This window comes from Lynx rufus, unplaced genomic scaffold (assembly GCF_022079265.1).
Source record: "Lynx rufus isolate CCGP_SWC_20201006 ecotype Redwood Valley unplaced genomic scaffold, mLynRuf1.p SCAF_5, whole genome shotgun sequence".
NCBI lineage: Eukaryota > Metazoa > Chordata > Mammalia > Carnivora > Felidae > Lynx > Lynx rufus.
The window spans coordinates 89,107,614-89,131,167 of NW_025814867.1; the positions used below are offsets into that span (position 1 = coordinate 89,107,614).

General features: G+C 46.4%; 1 protein-coding gene across 6 annotated transcripts in view; it reads right to left on the reverse strand.

Annotated features, from left to right (window-relative positions):
- Window positions 1-23,554, reverse strand: part of KALRN (kalirin RhoGEF kinase) — a 670,515-nt gene that overhangs the window by 406,933 nt on the left and 240,028 nt on the right. For all 6 annotated transcript variants that reach the window (XM_047099540.1, XM_047099539.1, XM_047099545.1 and 3 more), the window contains exon 6: window positions 1,757-1,879. In XM_047099540.1, the coding sequence (XP_046955496.1) occupies window positions 1,757-1,879 (123 nt within the window). The remainder of the gene's footprint in view (window positions 1-1,756; window positions 1,880-23,554) is intronic.

Consider the following 23,554-nt stretch of genomic DNA (forward strand, 5'->3'; position numbering starts at 1 on the left):
CTGACTTACACCTTGCCATGGTTCCCTGTGCTAGTCATTAGGGCTATTCACAAATACCCCGCTCTCTTCTCCCGAACACATGGTAGGACATACATCTCCACTCAGCAGGTTAGATGTGGCCGTATGCCTGATGTCAGCTAATGAGATGTGATCAAAAGTGGCATGTGACACTTCTAGGAAGAAGGCTTCAGAGCCAGCAAGTGCGGGGCAACCAGCAGCATGTGAGACGGCGGCTGCTCTGCCAGCCTGAGTCCCCAGTGACCTTGATGAGCAGAACTCCTACCGGCCAGTGATGGGCATATGGTAGGACCAAGAAATAAATCCCTATTGTTTTAAACCACTGAGATATTAGAGTTCTTGTTAACTCAGCATATCTCTATCACTGCATATATCAAGCTACATCATGATTGGGTTATTTCCCCAACTAGACACTGAACAACTTAAGGCCAAAATGGTTTCTTCTTCAGGACATGAAATTTAGTACGTAGCGTATTTAAAACAACCTGGTAGAAAATGAAACTCCCTTCCTTCCTGGCCTCTGTGATCCTCCATGTTTTATGTTTTCCTAACACTTGCCCCCCCACCCAGCACCACTGGCTGAAATAAGAAGGTGTCTTTGGTGTTCAGATATATGGTGGGGTTGGTGTTTGTGTGTGTGTGGGGGGGGGGGGTGGCAGTGGAGCTATTCTTTTTGACCAGGAGCACAAGTAGGAAGAGCTGGCAGAACAATAGAGGGAGGTAAGTCAGAGAAAAATTAGGCTACAGGCATTTTGAGTAAAGTAGGTTCAAAGGGCAGACAAGATTTTGAAATAAAGTCTTGGGGCAACCACACAGAAAAAACAGTATCCCAAAGTGTTAGGTTTACAAAGGATCATAGGTTTTATCTGGACTAGACCTCTACATCATCATCATCATCATCATCACCACACCAATATTAACTGATAACTTACTATGAACCAGGCGCAACTCTAACCGCTTTACAATTAACTAATTGAACCCTCACAACAACCTTATAAGGTAGTTATTACTGTCATTTTACAAATGAAGAAACTGAAGCCCAGAGAAATAAATTCCATATGGCCACACAGCTAGCAAATATCTCTCTGTGAATTCAGCATCTGCTTGAACATTCTTCAACCTGGGGAGTTTGCTAGCTCCCAGGGCCTCCCACCCGCCTGAGCTACATCCTGCCTCGCCTTCCAACTGCACTCCCCCACAGTTCTGCCTTCTAGACCAACACAAAGCAATTCTACCCTCCTTTCTCCAAGGTAAACCTTCATATATCTGAAGGCAGCAATTATGTATCCCTTAAGGCTGCCCTTCTCCAGTCTAAACAGCCCCAATTCACTCAACTGTTTCCAATGAGCCTGAGGTCCCACACCATCCCAGTTCAGTCACTCACATATGCTAAGGACCCAAAAATGTTGGTTAAATCAGCAGAGTGGAACTGGTGACTTTCCCTTATAGTCCTGTGCCGAGCAAATGCCTTCTACAATCCCAGCACCTTTCTTTCACCAAGTAAAGCAGAGTCTAGAGGCAGAAATGGAGCCATAATCTGCGATAGGAACAGCAGGCTGGCCATGTGTCCTGCACACATCCCCACGGAATGCTACAGAATCCGCATGTTTAGAGTTCCTCCTTTTCACTCAGGTCTCAAGTCTATTTCCACCCCTCCCTCCTTCTCCTCCCCCCCAGGTCCTCCCACCCCCACTGCCCAGCCCCCAGAGGCAGTACAGAGAGCAGGCCCTCTACTCACCATGGAGTTCATGGCAAAGTGATTGTGCTGTGTCTGGAGGTCTAGAGCATGCTGGTAGCTCACGCCGATCTCCGTATGGCTCTGGAGGAATAACTCCTTGTTGTGGCTTATCCAGTCGAACATCTAGAGGTGACAAGAAGGTACAGAGTAGTCAGAAGGGTCATGGGTCCAACAGCGCAAAACTTTGAGCTACTGGAGAAAAAAAAGAGTCCTCCTGCCGGAGCCCAGTGAGAACCAGTCATCATTCTCAGAGTGGGGGTGGCCCACAGCCTGGTCTCTCAGGAAAGCCCTCACTTTTAGCATAAGGATGCATCAGCCTCTGTGCTACTCTATAGAGCCTAGGGGAAGAAGAGAAAACGAATGAGAGAATCAGGGAGATGGGGGAAAAAGCTATTGTTATTACCCCTATCTACTACTCCTTTGGAAAAACATTTACAAAGCCTCAAAAGGACACCATGCTTGTTTTAGGGACAGGCGCTGAGGGCACAACATGGAGGCTTAATCCACTCCCTACTGCACTAGCAGAAGAGAAGCAACAGGGCACCCTAACATGCCACTGATCCATATCATGTCACCCAACCACACACATTGTTGAAGTGACTCTGGACTAAACCACCTTTTCTCATGACTCCACAGCCCCCCAATTCCAAGGTTTCTGCTATAACCTATCAGGAACCAGAAGAGGAGGGATTTGGGGGGTAGGGTGAGTACTGCCTGGCGCAGTGGGCACTGAGCCATTTTCCTCCCCTTAGCTCTCTACCCTGGTTTTTGTTTCGGCTTCCACCTCTCTCCCAGGCAGCCCACACACATTAAGGGGAGTTGACCAGAACCCCAGTTCCAAGGGAGGGATCACTCTAAAGGTTATCCATCCTCAGGACACCACATCTAAGCCAGTCAGTGTAGGACATTTCCCAGCCAAAGGGATTGTCTCAGAAAAGGAATGTTATCCAATTCAGTACAATAAGACACTGGTCTGGGAAAATAGAACCTAGTTCTTCAGATATAATTTCTGGTCCTCTGATACTGTCATTGTGACCCTGAGCCTCAAATTGTTACAGCCATTCTGCTGGCAGCCTAAGGGTGAAGCTGATGAGCAGAGATAGGGTATAGCCAAAACACTGACAGGAGGCAGGCAGATCCCTGATTGAGCTTTGCCTGATCTCTGGCTTGTTTCTGGACTTCCCTAGTACCCAAGCCGAGAAATCCTCTTTATCATCCAAGTGCAGTCAAGTGATGTAACAGGAAAGGTGTGAAGCCTTTGAAAAGACGACTCCTATACTTGGAACTGAAGCCCCATAGTTTGGGACGGGCTCCGCTGCAGAGCAGAGCGTGGAAGAGCCGAGCACAGGTGCAGGCCGAGAAGCTGCAAAGATGGCTCCAGCCTTCCTAGAGGCAGAACCTCAGACTCATTTATTATTCCCCTTTGAACAGCGAAGTGAATTTGCTTTTTCAGTTGTATTCAACCTTTTACATTTACAAGACACTTGCTATGTGCCAGGTACGGTCCGAGGCAATGGAAAACAAGAGTGACTAAAATATGGTTCTTAGGTTTAAGTGGTTTAAAGGCCAGTATGGAAAACAGAAAGGGACTCAGATATAATGCTAGTACAACTTGGCACAGGACTTGATTAAAATCATGACTTGAAAAAAATCTATCAAGATAAAGTCCCATATGTTCTTCCATGCTAGCTCCCACCCTTAATGGAGTGGGGACAAGGAAGAGCAGAGAAGGCTTCCCATAGGAGGTGCCACCTGGAATTAGCCAGGGTTGGGTGAGGGAGATGGGAGCTCCAGGCAATGGGAAGACCTAAGAGGCAGAACTTGGGGCAGCCAGTATGTGCAGCTTCTGGAAGCATCCCAGCTGTGCTTCCGGAGCCTGACGTGAGGAGAAGATGTGGCTGGAGAGGCAGATGAGGCAGCTGACTATGGAGAGCCCTGGACACAGGCTTTAAGAAACCTGGACTACATTCTGTGGGCAACAAGCAGCAGTGGAAGGTTTTAAGCCGAGCAGTGAAGTGTGATATGAGCTTTGATCGCACTGAGGGATGTGGACTGGTGGGGTGAGGCAGGGCAGAGAGAAGGGTTAGGAAGCTGTCACAGTAATCCTGGTGACGAGGGGTGGGTGGGGATTAGAATCTGGAAGACTGGGTTAGGGGCATGGTAGCGGAGTCTGCCATGGGCAGGAGTGGGCAGGCTTGAGAGCTCCTGGGAACACGACCGAGGACTCATAGTTATTCTGGGAGGGAGGGTGAGGAAGAGGTAGGGAATAGCCAGGTGTCTGGCACAGCACCCTGGGTCCTCATAGGAAAGGTGCTACCATGAGTGCCACATAAAGAGGAGGATAAGAAGCTGGGGTGGGGATCAGGAGATAGCAGGTTCTGTCTTAGATGTGCCAAGTTTGAGAGGCTGATGAGAATTTCAAGCAGAGGTGCACTGTGGGCAGTTAGACTTCTGTGTCGGGAGGTCAGGAGAGAGACATCAAGGCTGTGGTAACTCACAGTTAAGTATAAACACATCACCTTCCAAATGCAATCATGCATGGTTTGGAAGTGATTCTCCCTTTTGAATTACCCAGATCACTCTCAGCTATCTCTCTGGGATAATAAAGGAAGAAGGAAAGTATCACTCCTCACTTTCGAGTATCAGAGGATGTTTCAGGCTGGCGGCTCCTGCAGAGTCTGGGTCAACATCTGCTGTGTGCAGTATCCTGGGTCTGACAGCAGTAGTCATCTCCAGGGCGCTGGCACAGGTCAGGGCTCTCCCTCCCCCGCAATTATTCTTAAGGACAAAGGGAAAAAGAAGACAAGTGCCCCAGGAGTGTAGAGGAATCTTATTCTGTAATTTTAGATCTTTAAAATTCCGCCTCTCGGGGCGCCTGGGTGGCGCAGTCGGTTGAGCGTCCGACTTCAGCCAGGTCACAATCTCGCAGTCCGGGAGTTCGAGCCCCGCGTCAGGCTCTGGGCTGATGGCTCAGAGCCTGGAGCCTGTTTCCGATTCTGTGTCTCCCTCTCTCTCTGCTCCTCCCCCATTCATGCTCTGTCTCTCTCTGTCCCAAAAATAAATAAACGTTGAAAAAAAAAATTTAAAAAATAAAATTCCGCCTCTCAACCCCATTTTAAAATAATTTCTCATCTCTGTTCCTTATTGACAAAAGAATCAATAAAGTTAATGAAAATCTGAAATGCCTTAAGTCCTTAGAACTTGTGATGAAAAGCACTCACTCCATATGCTTTCTTGGATATCACAGTGGCCGAGAAGTGACCTTCCCTGTATTTTCTGTTAAATGACTATTTAGATACGCAAATAAGCAGTGAAGTTACATGCTAGCACCAGAATGATTAGATTGCCTGGTGCCAAGTCCCTGCTGGACTACAGAGCAGGGCTTGCTGGATAGGGGCCAGTCAGGCTGGAAAGCACGAAGAGAAGGGAATGAAAAGACAGGCAAGAGTAGGGTGCGCAGAAGAAACTATGCACTTCTCTGAATGGGCTTCTCACACAATGTCCACACCCAGGCCATTCCTCAAGTCTGCCTCCACCGTGGAGCACACCAGCAGCTCTCTGGTGGCTGGGGGTTCTGGCAAGATCACTGGTGCCGGAGGCAGAGCTCCAAAGAGGTGATACATACCTCAGGGAGAAAGAAAAAAAGACCTACTCTGGGGACCAGATGGTCAGAAACCAGAATCTCTCCAAGGTGGCTATTTCCTAAGAGACAGTCTCAAGTCTTCTCTGGGCCCGCGTCTACTGCCTTATAGTATATAACTTGCACCCTTGCAAACCTGGCTATCTGCAAGGGTCACCATCATTTCTTCTGCATTCAATACAACTGGTTGTGGAGAGAATGTGGTCATATGTGCACATGTGCATGTGTGTGTGCACTCATGTGCATGTGTGCACTGAGTAGGATGAGGACGGGGCTGGCTCCAAGCCTGGTTCTGTCACTAAGTACCCATGAGACTGGGCAAGCCTCATTTCTGGGTTTCTCCTCATTTGCAAGGGATAAGTGGCTCCCTGAAAGGAGGTAAGCTCCTGGTTTTACGTTCAGCCCAGTTTGGAAATTTATGGAATGCATTTTTTTTTTCATTCAGAAGAAAATAGTTTTAATGAGTCTCCTGGATCAGAAGGTATATTCATTGCTGCAATTTACATTTCTAACATTTGAAGAAAAGAATGACAGTGAGAAAACTGGTGTTATTTGGTAGCCAGAGAAAGGCTTAGTCTCAGCCCCGACATTTGTCTGGTGTGTTAGAGTCTAAAATGTCTGTCAGTGCAAAAAGCGTGTCTCAGCTCTTGGCACCAATGCAATAAAGAATTAAGGATCAGTGCCCAAAGTAAAAGCAGAAAACAGTCTTATTAGAGCAACAGTATACCATCTAGGGAGAGCAGGCAGGTTCCGAGAGGTGGAACTGGCCCCTAGGTTGTTTGGGATTGGATATTCAGTGGGTCCTTCTGGGCTAGAAGGAGTGGTGATGCACAGCGGGGTGGTCTCTAATGGATGCTGCTTCCCATCATTTGGGGTACTCCTTTCACAGGTTGGGAGGGGGAGTTTTTGAGCCCACAGGGTTAGTACCAGACTCTTCATGGCAGCCCTTTTCCATGGGGGCGGGGCTGTACCCACAATACAAATGCATTGTAATGAGTCTAGGGTTACCCTGGGGCAGAGGTGGAAGAGAAGAGCAAGCTCTGCTCCTGTGGCTCTTGATCAGTCAGGCCCAAGCTCTTGGAAGACCCAAGGTCAGGATGTTGTGCCCCCAGGCTTCTCATGTGCAATCTATTTATCACTGTTCTTGCCATGAGCTCAGGTCTAACTGCCCATTTTATCACTTGGGATAAAATCTTTGGGACTCTGAAATCTTTGAGGTCAAGGGATGAAGGTTCCTCAGGGCATGCCTTTGACTTCTCATATCTAGCTTCTACCTAACACGTCCATTCAAACACTTCATCTCACTGCGTCCATTAGGGCTGTTTTATAGACTGGGAAACAGGCTCAGAGAAGCAAAGGCCAGGATCTAGAATTCATTCACTACACCCAGTGCACATTCACTGAGTGCCTGTTGAGCCAGGCTCTCAGGACATTGCCCTGCCTCCTGCACATAGCTGTAGGACCTCTTGTGCCTGGTCTCCCCAGGGGAGTTACTACACAAAAAGTAGCCACCAGGGCCCTGTGAGGTTCTAGATAAGGTAAGGTGCTATCCCTCACATGAAGCCATTCACTCTCCAATACCCAGCCTGCTTCTCTTCCCTCAGGTCTGCCCCACTAGGGCCTGGGGATGGCTGATTCAAACAGCCTCACTTACTCTCAGTAAATACTTGCCAAGTGAATGAATGCATGCGTGAGGTGGCTCTGGGGTTGCTAATTCCCAGACAAGCTGGCCCTTTCTAAGCTCCATTCCAGCCAGGTCATTTTATGATTTGATCTATTGGAATTGGGCTCTCTGGAAGACACTTGAACTAGACTGACCCAAAAAAGCTAAAGGAAAACAAACAAACAAAAAAACCTAAAGACAATATCTCCACAGTAGTTTCAAACATTTGGATCTTTTTTTTTTTTTTTTTTTGAGAAGCTACAAATGGTAGGCTTAACAAAATTTAATATGACAACAAAATTCTTCTAAGAGGAAAGTTCATGTCTAAATAATGAAATTTTATCTCTTTGTTTGAAAACTAACATAGTTTCGTCTCATTAAGAAGATAGATGTTACATGTAAGCTACTTGGATTTTTGTTGTTTTTTTTTTCTTTTTCATGTTTTGCTTTTAACTAAACTATGTAATTTTTTTTTTCATGCTGGCTACAATTTTGCCGAAAGATAAAAATCTAGTTCTTAGTATATAATAAATGACAAAAAGAATCTATTTAAATGCAAATTAGGGAAATAAACAGAAACCTTTTTCTCCTTTTCTTATGAAGATAGGGATAGCAAAAAGGTTACTATTGTTCTGTTCTGTTTTTAATGAAGCATAAACTATTTCATGGAGCAAAGAAATTAAATAAGGATCTTGGGCTTATTTTCCTTCATTTGCCAAATATAGCAATGGTATCTGATTTAGAGTTTTAACTTTCAAACCACCTTACCACCTACTGTTAATATTTTATATTGTCTGTAATTATAGATTATATTGTTTTTCAAGTTGCTTATATTCAGCTTTGATAAGTTGATTAAGAGGATAGAAGGAAAGCAATGGATTTTCTTTGCCTAAATACATACATTGCGGTATCACCTGTGTCTCCTGGACCCTGCTTGTACACAGGAGTGACCCAGCCAAAAAGCTTATGCCCTAAACAGCGCTAACAACTCCTTGCCGGTGAACCTGGCTACATCTTGGACACACGTGGTCCGTTCCACAACAAAGTTTTATGTGTATTAGAGTGCAAAGAACAGAGCCTCCAAATCTTGGGTTTGAATATAGATTCTCTATATAAACTTTGGTAAGCTAGGTTATTGGTCTGAGCATCTGTTTCTTTATCTGCAAAATGGGATAACAATTTATACTATTTTAACCTTTGGGTAATAGTGAGATTTAAATAAGGTAATGGTTTTATTCTTTAAGTGCTGCATACCTGATAGATTTTTAAACCTATTTAGCGAACATACTCTAGTGTACATATTACCCTAACATTTTCATTTAGAGCACAAAACAGATGAAAAGTATGGATTTAAAATTGCAGTAGGTTCACCTTACTGCAAAATCACCGTGGGCTAATAGGAATCATACCGCACCTCATATACAAACATGTCCCCTGCCCACCCCTCCCCAAGAAGTACCCCACAGTGACCACAGGGTGCTGCACAGACACAGCCCAGAGACACCTGTGCATCTTCCCATTGCCTCCACTTTCACATACACAGAGGGGCACTGTGGGTGCCCTTGCCCACACAGGATTCAGAGACCTGTACACCCCTCTAAGGGTTAAGCTTGAGGGCACTGGTGCCCTCCTGGCCTAATGGTGTGGCCGGACCAGGACCTTGCTCTCTCCTGCCTTGCTTCCAGACCTTCCCTTTCTTATCCTCTCTGCCTTCCCCAACTTTTTCACTATTAGTCTCAGTCCCTTAGGCTCTTCACAGCTTTTCACTCAGGACAGACTCCTATTAAAATGCATCATTCCCACAGCCCCCCTGAAATCAGTTTATTTTGGATATAGAAACAGCTCAATGAGAAAGTAAGGCCCTTTGTGATCATGACCCACAGGTGAGATCCAAACTGTGGTGGCAGAGGAGCACTGGATAAGAGAGGTGGAAAGGAACAAGGAATGAAAAGTGCATGGGAACCAAAGACTAATCTCCCCACCTTACAATTCTGTGTTCATGTGAACTCTAACTCATGCTGGGGCATATATTCTCAAGCAAACAGGGCAACACGTAGACTCTGTAACCCTTAAGACCCTTCAACTCTGGTTTGTAATTATCTACTCTCCTAGGATTGCAAGCTCTCCTGATAAAGGAAAAAAAGGAACAAAAGGAGAAAAAATAAAGCCCCAAATGTGGACCTAGTTTCTAGGTTCCCAGAATTCCTCACTGGAGAGACTTTGACATGTCACCTCATGCGTATCCACAAGGCTTGCAGGCCATGGGCACTCAGGGCTCTGAAAGGCCATCTTTATACTGGGAAAGGGCAGGCAGTTAGGACTTGTGCCTGATGCACTCTAGGTGTCAACAAATATCCACTGAGGGAGAGGAGGTGCTCTGGGCTCTGCCTGTTTCCCTTTAGGCTTTCGGTGTGTCGATGGTACACTTCTATATGTTGTATAGAAGACAAGCCATTTTTCGTCTTCTACCATAATCCCAGCTGCTCTAGGGAGGATGGCTCAGCATGGTTACCTGGGAGACCCTCTCAATGACTCAACCAGGACACCAAACAGTTTCACTGACCAGGCTCTGTCTCTGACCTATAGATATCCTATCAATCCCCTAGCACATTTCTTACACTTTCCCTATTCAAATTCCCTAATTCCCAAATCTCAGATCTAACATTCTAACTGTTGCTCACCTCTAGAATGGTCCCAGTTTCTCTACAAAAAAGGCCAATATCCCACTGTGAGCAGTGGGTTAACAAAATCTTTCCCCTTCTGCATGATAATCTGACCTTCATTTAATATCCCAATTCTGTTTCCCTGGAAACAGGTGAAGACAGTATGTGACAACATGTTACATGTTGCCTATGGTAAGAATACCCACCATGACTGGTAAACTATCTGGATTGGAAGGACAATCAATGAACTGTAAATACCCGATGGGGACACCATAACCTGGGCTTCCCTGAGTTTGACAACTCATGTTAATGGCACGCCCATTACAGGGACTCTGGAAGCTGTGCCAATGATGTTATAAGAGCTACTGGCTCCCATGGGGCATGGAGTTTTTAAGCCATGACATCTTCTGTAGCTGCCCACCGTGAATCTTGTCTTCTTGCACCTGAGCTGGACTGCTGCAAAGACTGTTCTGTTGGTAAGCCATGGTTGCCATATTATATCATCTTGAGTAGATCAGTGCGAAATGTGACCCATGACAGTCTTGCAGTCAGTGTTCGGTAGAGTCCAAGGAGACTCCCTGGTAGGTGTTGTCTCCAAATTTCAGAGCCAAACTATAAGAACAACAGTACCGTGCCTCTTCTCATCTTGCCTTCTTTCTCCATCTTGCGCTCCCATTCTCAATTTCTCTCGGTGACAGAGTAATGATAGTGGTAACAATAACAGCATCTAACATTTGTTGAATGCTCCCTATGTGCTAGGCACTATTCTAACCACTTACATGTTAACTCATTTAATCCTCTTCATCTCATAATTATCTCCCCAATATTAGCCCCCAATATTATCATTTCAATTTGACAGACTAGGAAGCTAAAGCACAGAGAGGTTAGCTGAGATTCAAACCCAGGTGCTGATGCTCTTAACACTGTTGTTAACACTTCCAATGTGCTCAGAGCTTCACTCTGGCTACCCTTCCTGTTATCATCAAACTTCTAGAAGTACATTCTGCCCCTGTTGCCTCCATTTTCCCTCCACCCACTTCCTCCCTAACTCCTTGTAACAGGGGCTACCTGTCCTACTTCTGTAAGTCTGCACCCACAGTGAAAACCAACCATCTCCTCCTTTCTGAGCCCTTGGTTCTGCCACTCCTCCTTCCCTTTGGTCTCACCTCACAATCCAGCGCGGGCCTTTCTGAAACTCCCTCTCTCTGGCCACGTGCCCAGATTCCTCTCCTGCTTTCACAGGCCTCCACCCCAGGCAAAATTCTCCCTGAGGCACCAGCAAGTCTACACGCACACTCTTCCCTGACACCTCGTGTCTCCACACAACCAACAATAGAAACACTCTCATTGTGAAAACTGACCAATTGTCCAGTCCTACACTGATCTATCCAAACTTGCCTCCCACTTCTCTCACTGCCCCTTCATGACCTCCTTTCATGTCCTTCACACCCTTACTGAGACGGTCTCAAGACTTAGCCCTCTGACTTGTATTCACCAGGCTCTGCCCACCTAAACATCCATCTAAGCTCACATCTTCAACAACACGAGTGGTGTTTCCTATTTCATGTGCCAAGCTATACTTGAGGTTCCACACCAAGAACTTCAATAGATGACCTCATGCGGTCCTTATAATAATGGTACAAAGAAAGTATTGTTCAATCTATCTTAAATATGCTGAAAACTCAGTGTGAAGAGTTGAAGCAAATTGTCAAAGATCCCGCAGCTTGTAAGTGATGAGTATCAATTTAGAATCTCATGTCCATCTAAACCTAAATCCCACACAATTTCCTGGTTCTGGCGTGCCCTCTAACCATAACTTCCCAGATAACTGACAAGAATAAATACATGCCAGGCCTGCACAATGAATGTTGTGCATAAACACTGTCTCAATCCTCAACCCTGGGAGCTAGGGGATCATCACCACCTTTTTTGTAGCTGAAGAAACAGATTCAAAGAGATTTAATGACTTGGCTGAAGTCACATAATGAAAACTCAAATGGCATATTGAAGACTCATTAGGTCTGCATGACTCCAAAGTCCATGCTTTTAAATCACTACCAAACTGTCTCCCAAATAAACACTTAAATTTCAGACTATTCCTAGTGACTCAACTCAATATGAATATCCCAAGACAGCATCTTCAATTACTGTGTCTTTTCTGTGAAAACTATTACCTTCTTCTGACTTCCCACATCTTCACCCCATCTCCCAGATCCCATTTGTTCTTCCTTCCCTCAAATAACTCTGATATATTCCCTTTATTTTTCATTACTGCTATTAATTGCCACACAGCCCCTCCTGCCTGTATTACTACAGTCACTTCCATACTGGTCTCCCTGGACTCCATCTTCTCCCTTATACCAAGCCATCTGCCCCTACCAGGTTCATTGCTCTAATATACTGCTTTCGACATGTCAAAACACGCATGTGTATGCACACATGCGCACACACATACACACACACATTCACACAATTACTGCTGCTGTCATCTACAATACAAACAAAATCCAGTCTCCTTGTTCTGGCATTCAAGACACTCCCCCCTCCTCAACTGGTCCAAATCTGCCTTTCCCTATTATTTCATACCACTGTCCTATACCAAGCATCCTTTCAAGCCATATACTATTCACTGCCACGGAAATACATCATACCATGCTCACTGCCACCCCCATATTTGTGCTACATCTTTCCCCCTATGAAATGCTCCACACCCAAATACCCAAATTATTCCCATCCTTTGAAATGCAATTAAAGTGTCATCTCCTCATCATGCCTTCTTTGACCAAGTGAACCCATACTGATTTTTCTTTTCTCCAAACTCTCTGCTCTGGAATCTACTGCAGGAGTTCACAAACCTAGCCTTAATTCAGAACTATCTGAAGTGTTTTTGTAAAAAATATAGCTTCCTAAACTTTGCTCTTAAGATTCTGATTTAGTAGGAGCTCTCTAGATGATTCTGGTGCACTTGCATTTTTTATTTAAATGGTGCATGTGGAGAGTCATCATCTGTCCACTATAGGGTAGCTGGTATCACACTTAACCCTACCATCTATAAACTATTTAAAAGCACAAGTCAACAACCAACATAGACCAATGACCCGTGAAGGAAGAGAAGCACATAATGTAAGCCCTCTGTGAAGCAGAGAACTACAAGCTGAGTAGCGAGCAGCAGTTTTGATGGGTATAAAAAAAAGAGTTCAGAGCTGGTAAGGTGGCTGGAATTTTGGTGTTAGAATATTAGGGAAGAGGGAACTAAGAGAAGGAGCCCTAAAAATCTTCATTAAAATTTCCTTCAGGTCTTTGGCCAAATCCTAAGCTGTGCACCTGCAAGGCAAGACTCCAGAAAGTCTAGCAGAGAATAGCTGCGGGAGGTAGAACATATTGAGAGCTGAACAGAAATTTTAGGTTATGCAGTACTGGGGAAATGTTGAGAGGTCTAAATCAAACCGTGTGAAGAGACTTTGGTAAACATTCTGGGCGCTGAGTTGGGTCCCCAGAAAGAACCAGGATATAGGAGTAGGAACTACAACCTAAAAATAAGGACTCTACCCTCGGATTAATGAAAAGATGGAAGTAGATCTGTCATAGCAAAGCCTAAACCAAGGCTCAATAGGATCAAGATCTGCTAGTAATTTAACTGCATCCCAGAACGAAATTTAAAGGTTAGAAGGAGATAACCTAATCCAGAGTCTCTACAATGTGTCATCTGCAATATCCAGTATAAAATTACAAGCATGTGAGGACACAGTGAAAAGTGATTGACAAGCAGAGAACAAAAGGCAATGAAAACAGACTCAGAGATGACCAGGCTATGAATTGGCAGGTAACATTTTCAAGATAATCATGATTAACATAAAGAGAATAGGAAGGAAAGGGACAAAATGAATTAAAAGATGGAACCTGAATCAGAGTTTCCAGTTTTCTGTTTCTTGTAGCCCAAAGCATCCTGATACAGTCACATGCTCATGATGCTTAGCACAATATTTTATTTACTTAGTGAGTATTCACTGTATTCTGGACATTGGATAAGAGACTAATGATAAACAGCAATGTCAGAGGCTAGCGAGGGAGGCAAATGTAATCAATAGTCTGTCAACTTTAAGTGTGAAAAGTACTATGAAAAAAGTATATACCAGGAGCTGACAACAGAGGAGCATTGGTCCCATTTGGCGGAGGTAGAGGTATGGAAAAACATGAACGGTTTCCAGAGAGTGGCAACAGCTGAACAACACTTGAAAGACAAAAGGATTTGGTCAGGTGAAGCTGTGGATGGAAACACCTTAATGAGATGACATAACTTGAGCAAAGGCCTGGAGGCTTAAAATATGGAATAGAGAGGAGGTACACAGAGTTCCAGAAGTGAGAGGTGGTGAGAAAGGATGACAAAAGATGAGGGAGGGGCTGGGTCTCAGAGGGGCAAAGATTGAAAGGCAGAGAAACTGGCCTTTATTCAGTGTGCAGCAGGGAACCAGTAAAGGGCAGTAAAACGGTCAAATCTGTTTTTAACACTGACTGGGTGTCTACCCTGAGGTCCCCAGATAAGACAGTGATTTACCTCATTGCAAAGGGGAGTCCGAGCCAGTCCTGATCTCACAGAACAAAATCAATTAGCACATTACAGACTTCTCACCGACTGAGGGTTCTCCATGCCCACTCCCTCCTTGTTTTCCCCTCACACTCCTTGTTCTTACAACCCCTTCAATGTCTGGGTCAAATATGAAGGAGGAGGTAAAGATAATATATTAAAGGTGCCCAGCACAGAATATAACACATAATAGATGCTGAATGCATGTTAATCCCGTTCTATTTCCCCTGGGTTTAGCAGGATAAGCTGGCAGTCACAAAAAGTAGTTGCTTTCTGATTAGAGAAACTCAGGCTGCAAAACTTCCTGCTCAAATCACACACTGCCCTTGAAAATGAGCTGTAGCTCAGCCTAGAGAAGCACATGATCACGTTAGGCCTTAAAAGGCCATGGTCCTCACTCATGCCTTCCTCATGCTAAGTGATGGAGTGAAAAGTCTCACCAAGTCCACAATTAATGTAAATGCTTTCAGACTTTAAATAAGGGTTTTTTTTGTGTTTTTCATTTCCAGTCTGTTTGCCTGGATGGACCAAATTCCCTGCAGCACTGGCAATATGCACAGTACCCTCCTTCTGGGGAAGGAACGGTCATCCAGGAGCCAGCAAGTCAAGCAGAGGAGAAACAGGACCAACCAAGCCAGGAGTCAGCCTAGGCAGCCCCGGGATATTGACTCTGAGTGGCCAAATTCCTTCCATCTGAACCACAGATGCTGATAAAATATTCTCAGCAACGGAGTGAGAAAATGTGCTTCACTTACTTCCCAAAATGTAGAATTGAAGAGGTCAAACTCTATTTAATCCAAGCTGAGAAAAGAGTGCCCAACTTTATCCCAAAGCTAAATTTAGACATAAACTGAGATCTGGCCCTTGGCAAGTTAATTTAGATGAGCTAATGCTTGTTCCTGGCATACAGGATGCACTCAGTAAATGGTAACTATTATTGTTACTGCAAAAATGGAGCGTCTGCTGGATGTTCTCATCCAGTCCTCCCACGCATCCTAAAATCGGCTGTGCCAATCACTTGCACATCTGGGGAAAAAATTCCACATGGGCTAAGGAGGAGGTGGCCCTCCCTCTGAGGGAAGAGGGTGGCTGCTGTGCTGCAGGGGTGTGTGCTAGGTGGGCTTGAGCTCCAGCTGAGGAAGGAACCTGGCACTCCCCCTTTTCTCTTTGCCCTCTTCCCACAGCTTCGGCAGTGGGGTCTGGGCAGGCAAGGTGCAGCACGGGAGCCAGGCTCAGGCACATCTAGGAAGAGAGGCTTGGTCATGCTTCCTGCTTCCAGACCCCACCGGGCAGAGCACACCCTGCAGATGCTCAGGAAGAACTTAGGGAATGAAGAGCCTAATCACTCCTCAAAACCCTTCATTTCTTTCTTTTTTTTCCTGTATTTATTTATTTTTATATTAAATATAATTTATTGTCAAACTAGTTTCCATACAACACCCAGTGCTCATCCCAACAGGTGCCCTCCTCAATGCCCATCAGCCACTTTCCCCTCTCCCTCAACCCCCATCAACCCTCAGTTTGTTCTCAGTATTTAAGAGTCTCTTAAAGGGGCGCCTGGGTGGCGCAGTCGGTTAAGCGTCCGACTTCAGCCAGGTCACGATCTCGCGGTCCGTGAGTTCGAGCCCCGCGTCGGGCTCTGGGCTGATGGCTCAGAGCCTGGAGCCTGTTTCCGATTCTGTGTCTCCTTCTCTCTCTGCCCCTCCCCCGTTCATGCTCTGTCTCTCTCTGTCCCAAAAATAAATAAACGTTGAAAAAAAAATTAAAAAAAAAAAAAGAGTCTCTTATGAAAACCCTCCATTTCTTTAACAATCTTATGCAGAGGCCTGCAGAGAACTCCTGGGTTCAGTTAGTGCCCTTGTCCCTGTGAGCAGGGCAGAAATGTAGTAATGGGACCATTCACGGCATAATGCTTTTAGCAGCCTGATCACCACTCCTGTCACGCTTCTGTGCCTTCAAAGAAATTTAAATTTAATTTAGTCACCCATCCTTCTCCCAAAATGTTTTTGAGATTTCTTTCCACCCCCAGCCCCCAATCCTACTGTCGTGAGGTGAAGGCCTGGTCATTACCTTAGCTCCCTTTCCTCCCCAGCATCCAGTAGGTCACCTGGTCCCACTTCCTTTCCTTTCGAGTGTCTCCAGAGTTTGCCCCTCTCTTTTCCACTCCCACTGCCACCTCATCTGCTCACCCTTGGATTAGTATAAAAAGACCAGAAGTGGGGGTCCTGCCTCCCAATCTCTCTCTGCACTGCAAGATGAAAGTTATTAAAACCCGTTTTTAAGTGGCGTCCTTTGAAACCACTCAGCAGTAGGTGGTGCTCTTGTGCCAGCTCAGAATGCTCACAAAAGTTTTGCTCCATCAGGCAGCCCAGTGAGCATGGACTGTGCCACAGTCCACTCTTGATTTGGTACTGACTGTGTGCCTCAGGGGGACACAGAAGTATCTTAAGACACCGGGCCTGACCTCCAGGAATTTGCAATATATTGGGAGGAATGAGGCCTCTGAGCGTAAAATCACAATACAGGTTGGAATAGTCCAGTTTGAGGGGAATGGATAATGGCTACAGGAAGATGCCCAGAGGAGAGAAAGACCACTTCCAAGAGGGAAGAATGAGTAAAGCAGTGTTTGAGCAGACCTTCAGCTAGGGTAGGGTTTCAATAGGCAGAGTGGGAGGGAGGTTGGTATAAAGGCAGGAGACGGTAGGGCTGTGCAAAGCACAGAGAAGGATGTCCTGAAGGTGTGGCCCAAATGCCCAAGTCCAGTCTCATTCCCCATTGTAGTCCCTTCCGGTTTGCACCTCCTCTTGACACCTCATGACAAGGGTCAGCTTCCCAGGGAAACCTCCTAGGGCAAGACAAGCACCACTCTAAGGTAGGACCAGTTGGTCTACCTGATCTGCATGGAGAAAACCAAACATCCCTTTTTCTCTATACCAAGAAAGGGCATGTCTTCTCTCACCACATCAGCAACCATTCCCATAGCAGGGACTTTCTTGTCCTAGAAAAGGCTCTCTGAGAAGGGCTGGAGGTGAGCCAAAGAGTAAGAGACTGAGGTTTCTTGGTGAAATGGGGAACATGGGGAAGAGCCTTCTGGGATTTCAGGAGAGGCAGGTTTCCTCCAAGGGAATTAATGTTCCTTTGGGTGTTTTACCACGAGTTTTCTGACTCTCCAAGATAAGACCACAAAGCTTTGGCTCTGCTTAGGAATGACCTCAGGGAACGCCAGGGGACACAGGAATGAACATCCCTGATCTGGGCACACCTAACTCAGGGCACCAGAATCCTGTCAACTCAATATTTCCATACTAGAAAAGCCTCTCTATGCATACGTGTGAAAAGACATCATCTTCTACTCATATACGAGATAGTGCCTCATTCAGTTTGAATGAGAGGATGTAATTCTCTGGGTGGGCATACCTTGGAGTTTCAGACTGGCTAACCTGAACTACAAGAAACAAGTGCACCACCCCCCCTCCCCAAAACACACACACAAAATCTCTCTCACTTGTAGAAGTGGGATCAAGAGCTGCAGACCCCTCCCCATCCCTTTTCACATTTGAAAAACTGGTCCCAGGAATGCCACACTGAAGAGCTTAGAGCCCATATCAAGTGAAAATAGGCCAGAAGAAGTGATGGGAGCTCACCTGGAGCAAAAAAGACTGGGAAGGTCCATGAGGATTGTCTTCAAGTCATCAGAGGGCTGCTGTCCAGGAGACGGAAGGAACTAGTTCTGGGGGGTTCTAGGGCAGAGCTGAGACCACAAGGTGGAAGCTCCAGAAAGACAGATGCTGGTCTGGTGGCAGGAGGCCTTTCTAACAAACAGTGGTGTGTAATGATGAAACAAACAGGCTGCTTCACAAAGCTGTGGCTTCCTCCACCCAGGAAATGCTCAGCAGAGAGTCTAGAGGATGCGTGTCAGAGAAGCCCTGAGTAAAGGATTAGACCCACTGATTCAAAGATTCTAGCATTCTAAGATGATCCTGGCAGGGCCTGAACTATTCACCAAATTCCAACTTTCCCCATGGCCCCTGGTTCCTCGGGGAGTGGACCCCCAGTTGTAACTCCTGGGGAGCCATGCCGCAGGGACACTGTCCTAGAGCCTGAGCTCCAGCCTCTCTGGGAAGGGGTGCTCCCAGAACCCACCCTGTACTTTGGGGCTGCCATGCCTTTGCTCATGCTCCTCCCTCTTTCTGCACCCCAAGTTCAGCTGAACATTTCCCCATCTGCGTTGTTTACATAGCCGGGATAGGCACCTCGGTGGACTTTCTCTATGCAGCAGCTAACTGTTTGCCAGCGCCCCCTGCTCCAACGTGGTAAGGCCTGACCATAGCCCATCTGCCGGTGGCCTGCCCCAGCACAATATCTGGCAGTTATTTAATTGGCTTACCTTCAGCAACAGTGTTCTAAGATCTTCCCATCTTGGTCACATGCTTCCACTTCCTTTCCTTTCTACTAGCAGTAGATCTAGTAGCTATTATTCACTGACCAGTTCCTCCTCAAGACCCCTTCCTGGTCTCTCCACGCACCAGGTACCTACCTCGCCTACACACTCTGCTGTCGCATGCTGCCCACTGTCTGCTCCAGCGCCCTTGCTGTGAATGAGGATATACTCTCTGCCCTCCTTCCCCAGGCCCCAGCAGGCCTCCCCATGCCTCTCTTCCATTCCTGATCCCATCTATGCACATGGTCCACCCTGAGTCTGCCTCCACAAACTGGCCATCTGCCGAGCACCTACTGGGCTCTGGGCATGTTAGATACTGTATACACATTTTCTTTACCAATCCTAAGGCGTTTATTAAAATCTACATTTTACTGATAAAGAGACAGCTCACACAGCGTAACCTGGCCACAGAAAGCCATTCAGCTAGCAAGAGGCTGGGCTGGGATTCAAATCCAGGTCTCTGTGACTGCAAAGCCAGTGCTCTTTCTATAAGGGTTGCTGGGTCTTCTGGCCTTTGCTCTCTCTGCCCTCCAGAGGAGGTCTGCACCGCACATGGAGCTCTGCCTTAGCTCCACCCACAGAAGGAAGCAGGACCACAAAAGGGAAGAGAAGCAACAGGTTCAGAGAGAATGGAAGCAAAAAGAGTGGCATGAGTGCAGGCTGGAGGGGTGTGAGGGCACAGGGGAGAAAGGTCACAGATGGGAAAGGAAGGAGAGGGGTGCAGGGAAGTAGGCTAGAAGAAAAAGGGAAGGAAGGTGTTTTGGTCCCTGCTGTAGAGACTCAGTTTGTTCTTTCACTTAACAAATTATACCTGAATTTCTTTTTGTTCTTCAAAAACAGTACTTAAGACATTCCTTCACTTCCCTACTGGGGCAGAGCTGACCTGTTACCTTTATTCCTTGGGCTACCACCCACTGTCTTCCCAAAAACACTCTAGGCACCCCAGCCCTAATTCCCACCTAGAAAGCAACACAGACCTAGATACTGAACCAGGCTCTAACCACCAGAGTGGGTATTATTTCTGTGCCATCCTTTTCTCATAAGGTACCAGGAATCACATCAATGCCGAACCTGATTTTCCCTATGCTTCTCTACCCAGTGCTTGGGTGGGAGACAGGGTCCCCAGCACCTAGCAGAGGACCTGGCACATAGTAGACATGTAATGTCAGCTGACAAGGGAGTGAATCAGTGAGTGTTTCTCAGTTACTTTCCTGGGCCTCACACAACTTCTGTCTCTGATCAGGACCTTCTGTTTCTAGCTCACCTAAATTGCTACACACAGAATCAGACAAAAACATTTTTAACGTAGTGTCCATGTTCTCGATTCCAAGGGGCCACTATGGGGTCCACAGTTCTGTAGGGTCCACTTATAAGTAGAGGCCACATATGCGGGCTATTTACATATGGCTGTCTGGTCTCACCCCTTGGGAGATCTGAGAGGGAGCTCCACCCCTCCGCCCCGTGCCTAGACTTCCTCCCAGTCCTGCCTCCAATCTGCTCTCCACACCCACAGGCCTCCTGCAGACCTGTGACCTCTGTATACACTGGGGCTGAAAATGCAGGAGAGGCAGAAAGGATGGAAGGAGGAGAAAAACAGCTTTGAGAGAAAACACTTGCACATGCACTCTGCAGAACACTGTGACTTGGATTATTTTTGGACTCTAATGTTTCTAATGTTCAAGAGGAGGAAATGAGAAAAGTAAGTAGAGATTCCCAGGACCAGCAGGCTGGAAATAATACAGGACACTGTGTCCTGTCTTGGGGCGGGATACGGACACACTTCCTCACCCTGAGCCCAGGCAGTGGGGGGTGCAGAGGGTGGTGGTTTAGGCTCCCGTAGGAGGAGGGAGGGCAGGAACAAGAGGGCATGAAGCTTTTCTCCAAAAAAAGCAGGAAATTACAAACTTCCAAGTAAAGACCTTGCCCTCTGGCTGCCCCAAGGTTGCAGCTTTTTGAAGCCATCCTCCCAACAAGAAGGGCTCAGGCAAGTGAACCACAGAGACTTGGCCACATGGACCCTGGAGACCTGTCCAGCGCCTTCCCTTTCACTAGAGCAGTGATGAGGACCCCCCACCCTCCATTCCTCCCCAGCCCCTGCAGCCACCTCCTAGGTTGCTAGCTGGCCCGTACACCCCTTCTCCTGCAGGGCAAGGTCAGCATGTGTGTGTGTGTGAATGTGTGTGTGAGTGTGTGTGTGTGTGTGTGTGTGTGTGTGTGTTTGTGTTGGAGGAGGGGAGTAGCCCCAGCCTCAGAGCAGAGGGCCACCTTCTTACACTGCCCACCCAACTCTTTCCCAGGCATACTTCCCAACCTCACCAAGCCTCAGCTCTCCCACCCACGAAACGATGCCCATATTCACACCTGCCTGGCCTGCTACACAAAGCAGATGGGAGACCAAATGATGAACCACCAACTGGATGACTTTGGGTGGGTCTCTACTCTGGGTCAAAGATTTTTATGTAAAAGGAAGGGCTGGACCACAAAACCTCTAAGGTCAGGAGTGTGAGAAGACTTTAAAAACTGACATTTAAAAAAAATATTATGTATTATAATTGCTACAATGGCACTTCAGTTTGACAAATGACTATGGAGTCATGCTCGCTGCTGACTTGAGGGGTGTGGGGCTTGGACGTGTGGCAAAGAGAAATGGCCAGTGTCTGGCAGGGAGGAGAGGCAGAGGAATTTCTCCACAAGTGGCCTTACTGGTTCTCATTGCTCCAGGCAGGATAAGACTTTGGGTCTTGCTTTGGGCCCTGGGGAATGATCAGAAATGTTTATACCTTGGAGGGAGAGGACAGGAAACAGCAGTGGATACTTTGCCAAGTGACAGGGCATCCTGGGGATGTCCTAAATTGCTAATGTGGTTAACAGACATACAAACAGCAAAACACAATAAGCATGTAACCCTTAGCACAGTGCCCTGATGCCTGCTGCGATGTCCTTCCCCCAGCGGGCCCCATAAATATTTTCTCATAGTAACATGAAAGTAATATTATTTTTTTTTTTTTGCACCGATCTCCAAGAAAATCAAAATACATAGATGTGTTTCTTGGATGGACTGTAGGAAGTGTTTCTGGCCCCAAGTTTGCAGGAGAATAAAACAAATACACTTTTAGCTATAATGCAAAGCAGAAGGTGACAAGTATCTCAGATACATAAGGTACATGGGGAGGGGGCAATCCCATCCCCCTGGGAGAATCACTTTCCTCTGTGGCTGCTTCAGGGACAGACTGTTTTCCAAGAGACCTTTCCTGTGGCAACTTCCCAAACCTGGACCCATCACATATGACCCCCATTTGACCTAGGTGTTCCCCTCTGTGCCTCGGGCCAGGGCACCACACAACCTAGTGATCTTTGGGGACCCCTATGAACCTACATCCTAATTGCCAATTTCTTTCACAACTCAATCCTCAATTTTGTTTCATTTAGGGATTACCGAAAATTATCTGGAGCAAGTCCATTGGGAAGATAGCTTGGATGACACTCTGTGTGGTCTTGGCAGGCACCCAGTGACTGAAGAGGAAGCCATGACTGAACCACCACAAGAAGAAGGAAGGGAAATCTGGTGCCAGGCACCTCCACACATCACCCCACTCGATTTTCATAACAGGCCCGGGCAGCTCAGGCCCCCCCCCCTTTTTTTAAAGCAAGAACAGAACTCGATAGATGATGGTTTTAGTTGCTGAGAAAGACTTATTTTCCATCACCAGCCAAGGTGATAATTCTGAAGAGAGAAGAGCCTACTGTAGATATATAGGGAAGAATGAATAACAAAAAGGCAAAAATGTTTACAGAATTGCTGAGCTATAAAGAGGCTTAGATATCATTAGTATGGCAAGTCTGAAAGGAAGAGGAATGACAGGCACTATTGACTGAGGTGGGTGGGGGTCTTTATCAAACTACTTTGGAGATTCTGATATGTTCCCTTACAAACCTGTTCTCTACCACAATGCCACCACTACGACAGCCACACACATGCCTCACCACCACACTTCTCCCGTTGAAAGGCACTTTCACAAAGAGAGAGTATTAGTAGTAAGAATAGTGTGGTGTAGAAGCAGAAAAGTTAAAAGAAACTGAGTTACCCCAAATTCTTCATCTTTGTTTTGTTGGGAGCATAACTAGTGGTCAGAGATTAAAGACGTGTGTAAGGTCTCCCAACTGACAAAGTGGCACCTCAGAACCAATCTGAATTCCCACTCGCACAGCTCCATTTCAGCCCAGACAGCACCCTTGCATGTAAACAGAATTCCACCATGCAAGGATGAAGATGCAGGAAGGTATTTAGAATTAGGTTCTGCAAAGGGAGCTTTCCCATAGGCAGCATCGTGAGGGTAGGCTCAGGTGACCACTGAGGCCAGTCTCATCAAAGCAAATGCAAAGGTCTCGTCTGAGCAGATGCCTGGGTTACAGAGGAGGTGGGCACCTAAATACCACTTCAACTGTGGTCTTGAGCATGTCCCAAGCATTGTTTTACCCATGAAACAAACACACTATGCTGTATAAACCAATAATAAGCATAATTCCAGTACTGGAAGCCCTGCAGAGTGGCTTAGTCCTCCCTCTTTCAGGAATTCTCCCACAAGGTAGTGGGAATATACTCCTTTCTAGAATGGCTTTGGGCAAGACTAGAGCATGGGCCTCCTGGGTAGACATCAGTTTTTATTCAGAAGAGGAGTAGATGAAGATTTCTGTATCAGTTAAGTCCCTTATACACTGGAACCCTTTGAGGCTCTTGTTTCCTGCAAAGACTGGAAGATTGTGGGCCTTCCGCAGACTGGAAAGTTGGATGGTGCGGCAGCTCCA